Raw genomic sequence first — 13437 nt, 5'->3', positions numbered from 1 at the left:
AGATGTTACTTATTTATTTGAGAGACAGCAAGTGAGAGAGAAAAGCACAACTGGGGGGATGGGCAGAGGGAGAGGGAGAACCAGACTCCCCGCTGAGCAGGGAACCCAAGGTGGGACTCCATCCCAGGACCTTGGGATCATGACCTGAGCCAAAGGCAGATGCTTAACTGACTGAGCACCCAAGTGCCCCTCATGTGGCTTATTTGTCTTACTTCTATTTTTTTCTCTTGTCAAATCCTCTTTTAGATTGAAGTGTTTTTGTTTTTCTCAGCCCATTTGCCTGTCTCTACTAGTTTGGAAGTTATTTACTGTATTTCCCCTATTATTTAAAAGAGACTCAAAATGTTTATGGAACATGAACACTATAAATATAGTATATATGATAAAAAACATAAAATAACACAGAAACTGAATATTAAAATGTATATGTTTTTATGTTTTAAATTCTGTTCCAAAGTTAAATCCTAAGATGCCCCAATTTTTTTCAAATATTAATGGTTTTTGGAAAAAGACCTTTGGCTTGACAATTAATAGCACTCTAATACTAGAAAATGAAAATAAGATCTAATAGCCATGTTTGATATTTTGTGTCTGTTAAGATTTCCACTGTGGCAGGGCCAAAAGTAGAAATAAGAACTTTTCCTATACAAGCAAATGAATTATGTTTATCACTATGACATGCATGAAAGGCAGAGTACAGTCTGTTTATTTGTTCTATGTATTTCTTAGAGGAGCAGAGGGGGGCTACTATTGTTAGAATTATGCAGGTAATTCTCATTTTTCATTCAGAACATGTACCCACAGTGTATGATCACATACACTTCCCCTTATCTCTAAACATTTGTGAAGCTAGTATCTTTATAGTCTCTCCATTTCTTTTTTTTCCCCCCTTAAGATTTATTTGTTATCTGAGAGAGAGAGAGAGTACACATGCAGGGGGTTGAGAGGGGGAAAGGGAAAGGGAGAACCTCAAGCAGACTCCCCACTGACTGTGGAGCCTGTCTCAGGGCTCAATCTCATGATCCTGAGATCATGACCTGAGCTGAAATCGAGATTCAGATGCTTAACCGACTGAGCCACCCAGGCTCTCCTTGTCTAATATAAGCACTTAAAGCTATAACTATTCCTCTAAGTACTGCCTTAGCTACACCCTTGCATGTTTCAGGACTTTTTTTTTAAGGCATGTGTTTACTAAAACTACATCTCTGGCAAATATTTAAGGTTTTGGTTTAGGGTTAATTCCTCCAGAACTCATATGCTTATGGTTCTGCCTGGCTTCTGGAAACATTGTTCACCTAGAGCCACGTTAAGCACCTGGCTTAGAAATTTATGGACCTTGTAGACAGTGTTAATTCAGGTCATGAGATAACTGTCTGGGCAAGAAGGCATCAGAAAATACCATTATATTAGTTACTTTGTCACATAAATCTTTCTTTGATCATCTGCTCTTGTTTTACTCCTGGCTTCTAGGGACTTGTCATACACTCTGGCCAGCTTAGCCATACATTTTAAAAAGATGCATCATTTTAAAGAGTTTTAGTGAAGAAGAGTTTTTCAGGCTATCCATTCTCCAATATTACTAAAAATGGGATCTGCAAATATTGTATATATACGTGTGTATACATTTTTCTGAAAAGAGAGTCTATTGCTATCATGAGGTGCCCAAAGGCACCTGTGATCCTAAACAGATTGAAATCACTGCCATATGTTCTGTTTCAGTATTACACAAATTAAGATAGCAGATTTTATCTGATGTTTCACAGGTCTCCAGGTCAAAGGAAATTCTGTAGATCAAAATCATTTAAAGTTGATTTTCATTCTCAAAATGTCACCTGATTCTTATGTTAGGGTATTATCTTAGTGTTATCTCCATATACCAATGGAACCTCCAAACATTCCCAAGAGAGTGGAATTAAAAAAAAAAACAAAACTTATTTCCAATGTCTCAACATACCATTAAGACCTAACTCATACCAGCTTCCTAGTTCTCCAGACTGACGGATGGATGTACTGCCAGTGCAGATGTACCTGGTTGGTAAAAGGCCTTTTCTTAACTAGTAAGCCTATTCACCAATAGAATTAAAGAAAAAAAAATCTGGCTTTTTGTATCACAAACTTTTTTCTGTTTGTTTGCCCATTTACTATCATCTTAAGGTTACTTCCAGAAGTTAATTTTAGCAGGAAATTAGCACTCATTGACTTTGGAAATGGCAAGGCTGCAGATAGGAGAGAGACGAGAAAAAGGGTAAAATAACACCAGGAAACAAGTTGCTGTGGAAGCCTGTAGGTATGAAATGAGGGAGCAGTGTGAGCCATGCAAGAGATTCAGGCCGGAGAAAATGGGGAAGTGAACCTCAAATACGCCACCTGACAGAGCTGGAGGAACGAATGTCACAGACATGTCACATGACATGCAAGTCAGTGATCTCACAGTCCTACTGAGACGCGAGGAGACAGACTGAAGGACCTGACTGTGATGGGGGAAAGGGACAACTAATTCCAAACAAACAGACTTGTTTCAGGAGAGCACGTGGAGTTGGCTTATATGTCAGTGTATCAGCCTCCAGGCAACCCACAAACCTGGGTAGATGTGTGCTGAAAATAAAAAGGGCAAGGCAAAAAACATTAAAAGAAACACGGAAAATATACAACAGGTTGCCTGGTTAGACTGACTAGACCAAATACAGGGACTCATGCATGACACTCCGGATGATGAGATAGCCGAGGAATGTCCGGCCCTTAGGAACGAAGAAGAAAGGGGAATTAAATCCGGAAACACTGATGTTTATGGCTGCATTAAAGACATGAAGAAATGCAAGAAAGACATGAAGAAAGGAATATTCATTCTGCCAGGAAGAAAGTAAAGCTCCGCAGAGGTTTTATTTTGCTCTTGAAGTATGACACGGAAGTAGACAGGGAGGCCAGGCATGCTAAGTAGAGGGCAAAGGTCAAGTACAGGCTCAGAGGCAGGGTACAGTGCAGTGGTTAGGCAGAGCCTGGAGTGGCCAGTCACCACCAGGGATGTGTGTGTGTGTGTGTGTGTGTGTGTGTGTGTGTGTGTGTGTGCTGGGAGGTGGGGAAGGTGGGAAGGGAAGCACTGGGGGTCAATCTTGAAGAACTTTGATAACTAAGCTCTACCAAAAATAGTAAGGACTGTATCTATAGATACAAAGAGATTTTCAAGCAGAAAAGCAATCTGATCTGGTTCTGTGTGTCTGTAACAGAAAAGATAACTGGGTAGCAAGGTGAAGGGGAGACAGGGAGGAGGGAAAAAATTATTAGAAAGGCTATGACAACAGCATTGAGAAGAAGAGGAATCAAATGTGATTCCAGGATTCCTTAAAAAAAGAAACTTTGGGGGCGCCTGGGTGGCTCAGTGGGTTAAAGCCTCTGCTTTCGGCTCAGGTCATGGTCCCAGGGTCCTGGGATAGAGCCCCACATCGGGCTCTCTGCTCAGCAGGGAGCCTATTCCCCCCCCACCCCCGCCTGCCTTTCTGCCTACTTGTGATCTCTCTCTGTCAAATAAATAAATAAAAATCTTAAAAAAAAAAAAAAAAGAAACTTTGGTTGACTAGGTGATGCCTTTATAAAAGGAAGGAAGGGTCAGAGAAGGAACAGGTTTGGAGGGGAAGCAAGGTCCCAGCAGCCTTGTCCTGGTGCCTGTCACGCTCTCCCTCCCAGCAAACCCCCAAATCTGGATCACTGCAACTTCTCTGCACCCAGGAGGCTGAGGATTACTGAAGAATTATTACCAGACTTGGTAGTATTCCAACTGAGCATACCTGAAGAGAGTTCCATAACATTCTGTGTGATGGGATTCTGGTCAGCTTCCTCCCCTTCCCTTTTCTCTGTTTCCCCCAGAACCCCTCCAAACCCCATTCCTGCCCCCTTGGCCCTCAGCAGGGGTGCCACTTCCTCTCCCAGTTAAAACGGACCTTATCAGGTGTGAACACTCAGCTGCAGCACCTGGTCTGTCCTCTTGGTCTCAAAGAAGAGGCGTTCACCCTCCGAGTCAGCCTCACTCTATACTTACAGGCTGACTCACTCCTACCTTCTTCCTCAAGGCCTTAGAAAACAACCGAACTTCTCTCTTTCCTATATTTTCAATTTCTCCTTCTCCAAAGTCTCTTATCTCCTAATACAGAAACATGTTAAAATCCTTCTTTCTTAAAAATAAAGAACAAGCCTCCTGTGACCTTGCCCTTCCTACCTCTGGTACCTCTCCCGGCCAAGCCTCCCAGAGAATGCAATCTCCATTCCTGGTTTCCACCCAATTCTTCCCCACCCCCTGCAGCCCGGCTTCCCCTCCTAGAAGCCATAGACAGTAGTTTCACCAAGGTCACCAATGATATCCCACTTGCCAAGCCCAAAGACTTAGTTCTCCTCGACATGGCTTTCCTGCATCCTTTATGACTCTCTGCCATTCAGCCTTCTCTGCCTGCCTCCTCCCCATTCTCTGTTTAGACACCAATCTCCGCAGACTCGTGGGGGTGGTATCCTGTTGGGCCTTCCTCCCAGGGCTCAGCGGGTCTTCCCTTCTGTCTGACTTCTCCAGGGCCTCCTCTCCCAGGCCCAAGCACCGAAGGCTCCCAGATTCCATCTCCAGCCCAACTCCTGTTCCTTGTCCCCTTGGTATTTCTAGCTGGGTATCTCCCAAGGAGTACAGACTTAACCTTAAGCTGAGCTGAACTCACTATCTTTCCCTCCAGAATCAGCTCTCCTCAAAATTTCTTTCTTTCTTTCTTTAAAAAAAAAAATATTTTATTTATTTATTTGACAGAGAGATAACAAGCAGGGGGAGCAGCAGAGGGAGAGGGAGAAGCAGGCTCTCCACTCTGCAGGGAGCCTGACGCAGGGCTTGAACCCAGGACTCTGAGATCATGACCTGAACCAAAGGTAGACGCTTAACCACCTGAGCCACCCAGGCATCCCTCTCCTCAATATTACTTATTGAAGGGCATTACGTTCCACCCAGTGCCCAAGCCAGATACTTAGATGACATTCTAGATTCTTTTCTTCTTCCAGTATCAAGTTTATTAACTTACTCATTCACTCACTCAACAAAAATTTGCATGTGTGCCAACCAGGTAACACCCGGTGCTCAGGGCACTGAGCGTTCCATATGAACGAAATGATGTCCTTGCTCCGATAAAGGATTTCCATCCAGTGGGGAAGACCCACAGAAGCGCCTTAAAGAAAATCAAGGTGGCAGAGGCTTAGGGAAGACTGTGGGGACAGGGGGGTGGTCAGCTCCCCCCGTGAGCTGACATCTGAGCAGAACCTGAGAGCCAGGAGGGACCTAGAGAAGAGGGATCTGGACAGAAGAAAGGGGAAATGCAGAAATGCTGAGGCAGGAGCAGCCTGGCATGTCTCGCGGACAGCAGGAGGGCTGTGTGGCTGCAACGGAGTTAGTGAGAGAGGGGCTGTGGGGAGCAATGTTAGAGAGGCAGAGTTAGCGGTGGGTCACAGTATAACCTGGATTTTTATCCTCGGTGTGACATGAGAACCTTGGCAGAAGTGAAGCAGGGCAATGGCCTGAGGGGGTAGGCATGCTGTAAGGACCGCCTTGACCTCAATATGCGGGAAGAAAAGGGCAGACACAGGAGACCAGTTAAGAGGCTCCCGCAGCTGCCCAGACACCAAGTCCTGCCCTGATTTCCTTTCCTGGCTGATGCCTCCCTCCAGTTCTGGCTCCTAAGCCTCTGCCGTGGTTGGGCGCTTGCCACCTCTTACCTAGACCATTTCAATGCCACTGCTCTAATCCAGCCTGCTTGTGGCTGCCAGAGTGATCTCTCCAACCTGCAAGTTGGATCCTGACTCTCTCCTGCTTCAGACTCTTTGCTTACCGCTGCACTCAGGCTGTAACTCCTCGCCGGAGCCTGCAAGCCGACAATCTCACCAGCTCCTCCCACCCCACCAAGTTTCAGCCACATGGAATTTTGGTTCCTTTCAGTACCAAAGCCCTTGTGCCTCAGGGTCTCCATACACTCCACTTCCTTAGCCTGAAATGTTCTTCCTTCCATTCTTCATCTCGCTCGCCCCTGTTTATTTTCAAGTCTAGGTTAAAATGCTATTGTCCATCTTAAATGTGGGACCCACCCAGGTCCTGCATTTAAACTATAGGTCATTCCCACATGTACTTATTTGATTTCACTTGATATTAACCTGGAGAGGACAGGAAGTATAAATGTTTCCTGCTACCGTATATCTAGCACAGGGCACAGAACACAGTCCTCGATCCTAGTTCTTGAAGGAACAGATGCTTTTGTTCTCCCAGTCAAAATGCTGCCTTCTCCATAAAATCTCAACTTGCCAGTGGTACCCACCAAGGAGTTCACAGTCTCGTCCCGGCTTTATCTACAATTACTACCCCACTTGAACCTCACACTCCCGGTATTCCCAGCTCTGTGTAGTTCCCTTTCAAACACCATGCTTCTGTCACCCTGGGGCTTTGTCTTCCTAGAAGACCCCTCCCCTCTTGAGTGCCTATAAACACCAGCAAAGATTCACTGAGCACCTACTCCGGCCTGGGCATCTGTGCCAGTGAATGGCGGGCAGCCAGATAGAAACAAGAGGAGTAGATCAACCAACAGTGGGTGATGAGTGGTGAGGAAAGAGGTCAAGCAGGTCAGGGGGAGAGAAGGTGGGGGTGGGGGTGATGAGAGGCAGAAAGGGGAGGCAGAGCCTTACCGAAAACACCACCAGGCAAATCTCGAGTCAGCCACGGGGCTCTCCTGGGAAAGAGGGCTGCGGGCAGAGGGAACACGGGTGCCACGGCTGATGAGCGTGTGACGAGGGGGACTGGCGTGAACGCCCTGCAGGCCCCCGTGGAGAGAGAGGCAGAGAAAGCAGGGTTAAAGAAAGCACCTGGAGAAAAGAAGTCCAAAAACGAGAACCAAGAGCAAGTAGGGCCCTCTGAGCCCAAGGAAGAAAGAGTTTCAAGAAGGAAGAGCAAAGAGCCAAGTGCTACAGATATTGAGTGAACCGAGGTCAGGGACGACCTGTTTGTTGAACTTGCCGAAGCCATGCTGCAAAGGGGAAAAGGAACAAATGGGAAGAGAGACAGAAGCAGCAGCAGGTTCAGGCCACTCTTTCGAGGGGAAAGAGTGTCCATCCTCATGGACACAGGAGGGTGGAAGTTCCTCAGCGGAGCAGAGCTGAGGAAGCTTCTGTAGGATGGAGGAGACTGAAGTTTGCACACGGAGAGGAAGAGGCCAGACCGAGGGGAAATGTCAAGCGCCGGGGAGAGTGACTGGTGCAGGGAGATCCATCCAGAGGTAGAAGAGAGCCCAGGGGGGGTTCTGGCCTGCTTGCTGGGATTTGCCCGAATGTTCATGCACAAGCTCCAGGACTTCCATGCTCTCTTTTCCTTCCCAGAGGCAGATGCAGAAACATCCTGTCGAAAACTCCCCTAGCACCCATTTCATTGGACAGATTCTCTGGTCAACACCTAGAACACAGGGGCACAGTCTCTCCAGCTCCTACTTCCGCACCGCCTCCAAAGGCATTAGTTATGACGAGAAACTCTTAGGAGGTGACAAATACAGCTACGTGGGGGAAATTACACAGTTTAGGAATTCTGTGACATTCTAATAGGCTTTGCTCCAGATCTCTCATTCCTATTTCCTTGCCGGGACAGAGCTCCTAGTCCCTCCTCCTTCAGGAAGGGAAAGCCATGCAACCAGGAAGGCAACAGAGGCAAATCAGGCAGGAAGACTGGTGCCCCCAGAGCAAACCAGGTAACCTGCATTCCAGAGGTCCCTCAGACGGGATGATGGCTGTTCATCTGACGATTTTCTTACAATGCGTCAGTCCGGTAGGATGGCTCCTGCTTTCTTTGAGTCAGATGGCTGCACTCTGTGGGGACAGGAAATAGGAGCAGGTGGCTGAATAGAGAGGGGGTGTGCTCCTTGCGTGGGGATTTCAGGGTTCAGAGATGAAAGCAGCACGCAGAGAGACAGGCGAGACGGATGTGACTATGGGTATCCCGCTCAGGCATTCCCTATGGACTTCTGCTGAGGTGTGGTTAAGGTGTCAAGTCCCCAGAAAGCCTCAAGGAGGAATGGGTTTGTTCGTTCATTCATTCATTCATTCATTCACTCATTTCCCCCCAGTAGTTTCTAGTATATTCACAACGCCGTGCACCTATCAACTATCAAATTCCAGAACATTTTCATCACCCCCAAAAGAACCCCCAAACCCATTAGTAGTCATTACTCATTCCCTCATCTCCCCAGGGTCAAAATCCTTCATTTCTAAGGCCTGGCTAAGATAATGCTGCCACATTCAAAGGCAGAGCACTCACGAGAGAATAAAACATTAGAGAAAACAGCCAGGAGAGAGGCGGGGAACATGAATTCCCTGTAGAATCTGGAAGGGGCCTGGATTGGCTAAGCTGAGTAGAGGTCCTGTCTAACAATCTCTCCTTGAGACTGAAGCAAAGCAGTGAGCCTTGTCTAATTGAAGAGAATGGGTTCCTATTACTCTGGACTTGGGTCAGCCCAGTAAGGAGGCCCTGATGCCATGGAGAAGTCTGGATACAGGTTGCCATGTACCTCAGACCTCATAAGGGCAGAAGTGACTGCACGACATGGGCAACAGGCTACAGCTCATGGAAGAACATACAGGATGCTCAGCGGAGGGGTGGTGACGCAAAGGTGACAGCTGTCATGCAGTCCCTCAGGCGTGCTCATGTGAGAGACAAGCCTTGTTCTGGGGCCCCCAACAGGCATACGCGGGACCAAGGGAAGGAAAACTGCAGCAAGACAGCAGCATTTCAGACCACAACAGGGAGGGGTTTCCTAACGGTTATGCCATCTTCAGGCTGAATGGGCTGCCCATAAGGTAGAGAGTTAAAATGCAGTCTGGAGAGTCAATAAGTGGACGCTGTGGAGGTAATTTAAAAACCAGAGGGTGATGTGACGACCGTAGCCCTCCACGCCTGAGTGGTGAGGTCAGCTCTGAGGTGTGCTGCAAGTGATCTGTTAGAGTAATAAGACACAGGAGTGTGTGACTCGCCACCTTGAGATTCTGGGTTATCTTTGTAACACCACTCTTGTACACTTGCATTATTCAGTATTTTCTTGAGCAAAAGTGGATTGCTCCATGTTCAAGTCAGCGGGCTGGGTCATGCCCATGGGAACATTTTACTCCAATGTAGTTTTAAGCTCAGGGTGGCAGGGACTTGGCAGGCTAGATGACTGGTAGAACCCCTTCCAGAGCTGAGATTCCTCAAGGGGAGGGGGCACCCCCTCCTCAGCCAACTGACATAATCCTGACATTCCAGGGAACAGGTGTCCCTGCCTTTCCACAGAGCAGATCTGCAGGCTGTATGGTCGTCTAAGTGTCACACCTACAGGAGACACTGATCATGAGTCCCAAGGATACATCTGAACTCTACAGAATGGGACAGTGAGGACTAGAAAAGTTACATCTGTTTGAGGGTCTCATTTGCACAGAACAGTCATTCAGATGATTTCAGTACGTCCAAAGGGAAGTCTGACCTCTATATATTTTCTTTAAATAAAAATGATTATCGATGAGGTAAATAGGCCGAGAAAACATTATTTGCTTCTTGAAACGTTAAACATTTTTTCCTCTAAGCAAAAACTGACATGCACTGCTAACTAATGGAACCAGAACTCAGCCAACTTCACCCCAATCCAAACTGGAATGGACTTTCACTTTTCATCCCCCTGGATAAAGAGCTTTGGCAGCAGCCCTTGTCACAAAGGCCAACTGTAGAAGTGCCACCGTAAAACTGCTTGACTGACCCACTGTGGCCTTTTCAGATTCTTCCCTGCCTCCTTCTCCATGCCCTTCTTCTGCTGCTCTGCCAGATGACTGATGCTAACGACTCCTCTGGAACGCAGGAACCACGGAGCGGACGGAAGGCATGGGATCACCTGGTGCAGGACGCTACTGAGCAGCCTGTGATTTCTGGCACCTCATCACTCTTTTTTTTTTTTTTTTTAATTACAAAACTTTTTTTTTTCCATTATGAAACTATAGTACCACATTAGAAGCATATGGAAACCAGAGAAAAGAGAAAAATCACTTAAGATCCCATCATTCTAATAAAATCGCTGTTTGCATTTTGGTGCATTGTCTACTGATCTCCAGGGCTCCCTGTGTATGTGGTTCTATGGACTACATGCATTTAGCTTATGTGACTCCCCGCCCCCACCTCTGAAAGGGAGAGGTGACAGCTTAGATAAATATGCACCATCAGATGGTCAACTCCATACAGACACCGTCTCTCCCAAACCAGCTCATCCTCTTGCCGCCCTGGCTTCTCACTTGTAAATTCCATCTCCCCATCATCCAGGTTGAAACTTTTGCTCTGTCTTGGGTAGTGTGAAGACTGCTTTCCCTCAACCTCAACATCCATTTCCACTGATTCTTCTGTCATTACACCTCTGTCACATCTGCCTTCCCCGCCTACCCCGTGCCATCACAACCTCTAGTCCAGTTACTGCCTACTTTCCTGAACGATTCCAATGCTTCTCTGCCTCTACTTCCTCTCATTCATCTCGTACTGCTAGATTAGTTTCTTTGACTGCTCTCCTTGAATAAGAGATTGAAAACAACTGGTTTTCAATTTTCTGGCACAGAACATCCTTTGGCTGGACATTTACAAACAGGTACCATTTGTCCCCCATCTACTTTCCCTGCCCTTTTACCGCTTCCCTCCCAGAAACCTCTGCTGGGAATCTGTCACCCTAGACAGGAGATGTAGTGTGTAGTGCATAGAGTGAGTGGGGTAGGACACGCGCCTGCTCTCTGGGCGCCCGTGAGAACACCACCCAGGCCAGCTGAGATGGAGTGACAGGTGTTAGACCTTGCCTTCGGCCACTAACAACTATAAAAGTGGACACAATAAATGAAACAACTGTTTTCAAGCATTAGACTCCAAACGGAGCAGGGCCATGAACCTGGAGAAAAGGGAAATACAGGAAGTGAGGTTCATTGTCACCTGTCTTCCTGCCTGGGAGCACTTTTCAGACTGGAGATCGGGGGAGTGGACTGCACAGAGAGCGACATGTTCAAGCTTTTGCATTTAGCAAATATTCCTCAGAAGATGAGAAACCAGCCCAGCATTTGCTTTTTTAAGAAGGCTGCTCACACTCTGGATTTTGAAAATCTGCAATTGCTCCAAAATTTCTAGGGGAACTTTTCTGCCTTTATGTGTTATGTTTCTTTCAATTTTCTTTGTTGAAACTACTGAGCAACCTTGCCTACAGTTTCAAGGAGGGCTCCCACTAGAAGATGAAAGCATTTTCTGGCAGTGATGTGTTCTGTCCCTCAGCCTCCTACCTGCTAATCTTCATTGCCTGCTCCAGTAGAGAAGAGATCACACAGGGAACCTATGTGGAATTGTACATCAATGAAATACATGAACACCTCTGCAATGTCTTAGAAGACTTTGCCACAGACTGAAACTCCAAGGGTAGCCGGCCGTCAGGCCCATGGCAGTGGTGAAGCCATATCCAGAACAACTGAAGCCAAGGCAGTCCCCTAGACGCCATCCTAGAGAGGGGCACGAAATAGCAAAAGCCGAGAAGCACCACATGGGAGGGGCATTAGAACAGGGATTGCTAGGGTTTGCTTTTCTCACATCCCACACACTTTCCCTCCCCCTGCCCCACCATAGTTTTTAAATCCCATACTCTTCCCTGTTTAGGTCCATTCCCAAAGAATGTTTAAAGAGCCCCTACCAGCTGCCTTTCATAATTTGCTGGACACATGAAGACCTGCAGGGGCAGGGCCGGCTTTTCCAGCGCAGGTGCAGAGGGCATTCAGCAGGAAGGTGGACCCACTGCTGAGTATGCCTTTGGAGAGTACCCCCAAATCATCCTAATCTATTGGTAAATGCAGGTAAAGAACCCAATGCTTCTCCGAAGCAGAGGTTAAGGGCTTTCTTCTTGAACACATGACACCCAACTCCAACTTCCTAAAGAGCCAAGGCCTGGAAGTAGCTCTTCTGCTTTCATTGCTGCAGCAGCTGAGGCCCGAAGAGTCCCAGTGAGAGGACCTTTCTTATTCTCACCCTCATCAGAGTCACCACAGGAACACAATCTTTAAGTCCCACACAGCGCAGGCCCAGGAACAAAGCAAACCCAACCCTACACATTATATTGTTTGGGGAGTATGCGGCCGGCCAGGCTGACCAGAAAGGCATGCAGACGGCCCTCTACCCAGAAAGGTATAGAATTTTCCAGCCTACCATCAGCAAGTGGCTTGCAGGAGAGGGCATCATCGAGGTCACGGGCAGTTGATGGGTCAATGGTGAAGATACAGTCTTTCCTAGGAAGGATTGAAGATAGGATTAGCAATGCCACAAACACCAGAGTCTTCAACCCATTGCACTAGAGTTTTAGAGAATGGTTACTTTGCAAATGTGCAAATGGCAGGCAAAGGGAAGAGTAGCTTCTGTCATGGCTCTCTGAGAAGGAGATCTTTAGTCAACTGTGAGACAGGAGAGACAAATTCAGGAAGCTCCCGTCTCCATCGTGTCTCCGAGGGTCTTCCGCTTCCTGTGAATAGGCACCTACTTCTCCTTAAGCCTGAGCAAGAGGAAGTGTGAGTGGATAGAGTGAGGGGGCTTCCACACATGAGGCTTCCCAGAATGAGTTTTCCAACATGAGGAGCAAGTGCCTTTGGTAAATTACTCTCCGAAGGTCAGTTCTTGCTTCTGCCTCCCTTGTCCTCAGTGGCTAATGGGAACCTGTCCTTCAAGGATCTATGTGAGGATGTCTCACTGCTCCTTCTCCTATCTCGCTGAAATGAGGGTTGGCCAAAGAATAAGTCACCTGACTTGTTGTGACAAAGGGGATAGGACCCAAGAATAAGTTTTACCAAAAAAACAAAGCAAAACAAAACAACAACGTGGGGCCATACAGTTAGCCGTAATACGACTATGCTTAGAAAGGTACCCAATCAGGTTGTTTCTATGGACTGATTGTATACTTTACCCAAGCTCATGGAATCAGTATGCCCTCTCCCCACTAATCGTCACATGGTACCTCTGTGCATATCTCCCTCTTAATCTGTGAAGTGCTGGGACATTCTCGTTCTGCTGTAGGGCTTCCAGCCACCCGTCCACCCACATAAATACTCTATTAATTTAGCGGCACCCAGGTGGCTCCATCGGTTAAGTATCTCCTGGTTTCAGCTCAGGTCATGATTTGGGCAGTCTGTCCACAGGTCTCCCCACCCCCTGCCTCACTAGCTGGTGCCCTCTAGGCTCACTAGCTGGTGCCCTCTGCTCCCAGACTCACTACTTGGTGCCCTCTGCTGCCACTGGACTCTTCCCAAGTTCTCCCTCCACATCCTCTAGTACGAGCAGTGACACTGCTGTCACACCCCGGTCTCCTTGGATGCCTCAACGCTGACAGGAAGCAGCCTGCTTCCCAACAATCAGACTGGCTTGCTTTG

General features: G+C 47.3%; 1 protein-coding gene across 1 annotated transcript in view; it reads right to left on the bottom strand.

Moving 5' to 3' along the window:
- The window catches only part of DIS3L2 (DIS3 like 3'-5' exoribonuclease 2), a 349252-nt gene that overhangs the window by 121035 nt on the left and 214780 nt on the right, over positions 1 to 13437 (bottom strand). Inside the window, exon 10 of the mRNA XM_032857493.1 lies at positions 12227 to 12306. Within this exon, the coding sequence (XP_032713384.1) occupies positions 12227 to 12306 (80 nt within the window). The remainder of the gene's footprint in view (positions 1 to 12226; positions 12307 to 13437) is intronic.

The sequence above is a fragment of the Lontra canadensis genome, unplaced genomic scaffold (genome assembly GCF_010015895.1).
Source record: "Lontra canadensis isolate GAN:19392208 unplaced genomic scaffold, GSC_riverotter_1.0 scaffold13, whole genome shotgun sequence".
In the NCBI taxonomy this organism is placed as follows: Eukaryota; Metazoa; Chordata; class Mammalia; order Carnivora; family Mustelidae; genus Lontra; species Lontra canadensis.
This window is presented reverse-complemented; position numbering and strand designations above follow the sequence as displayed.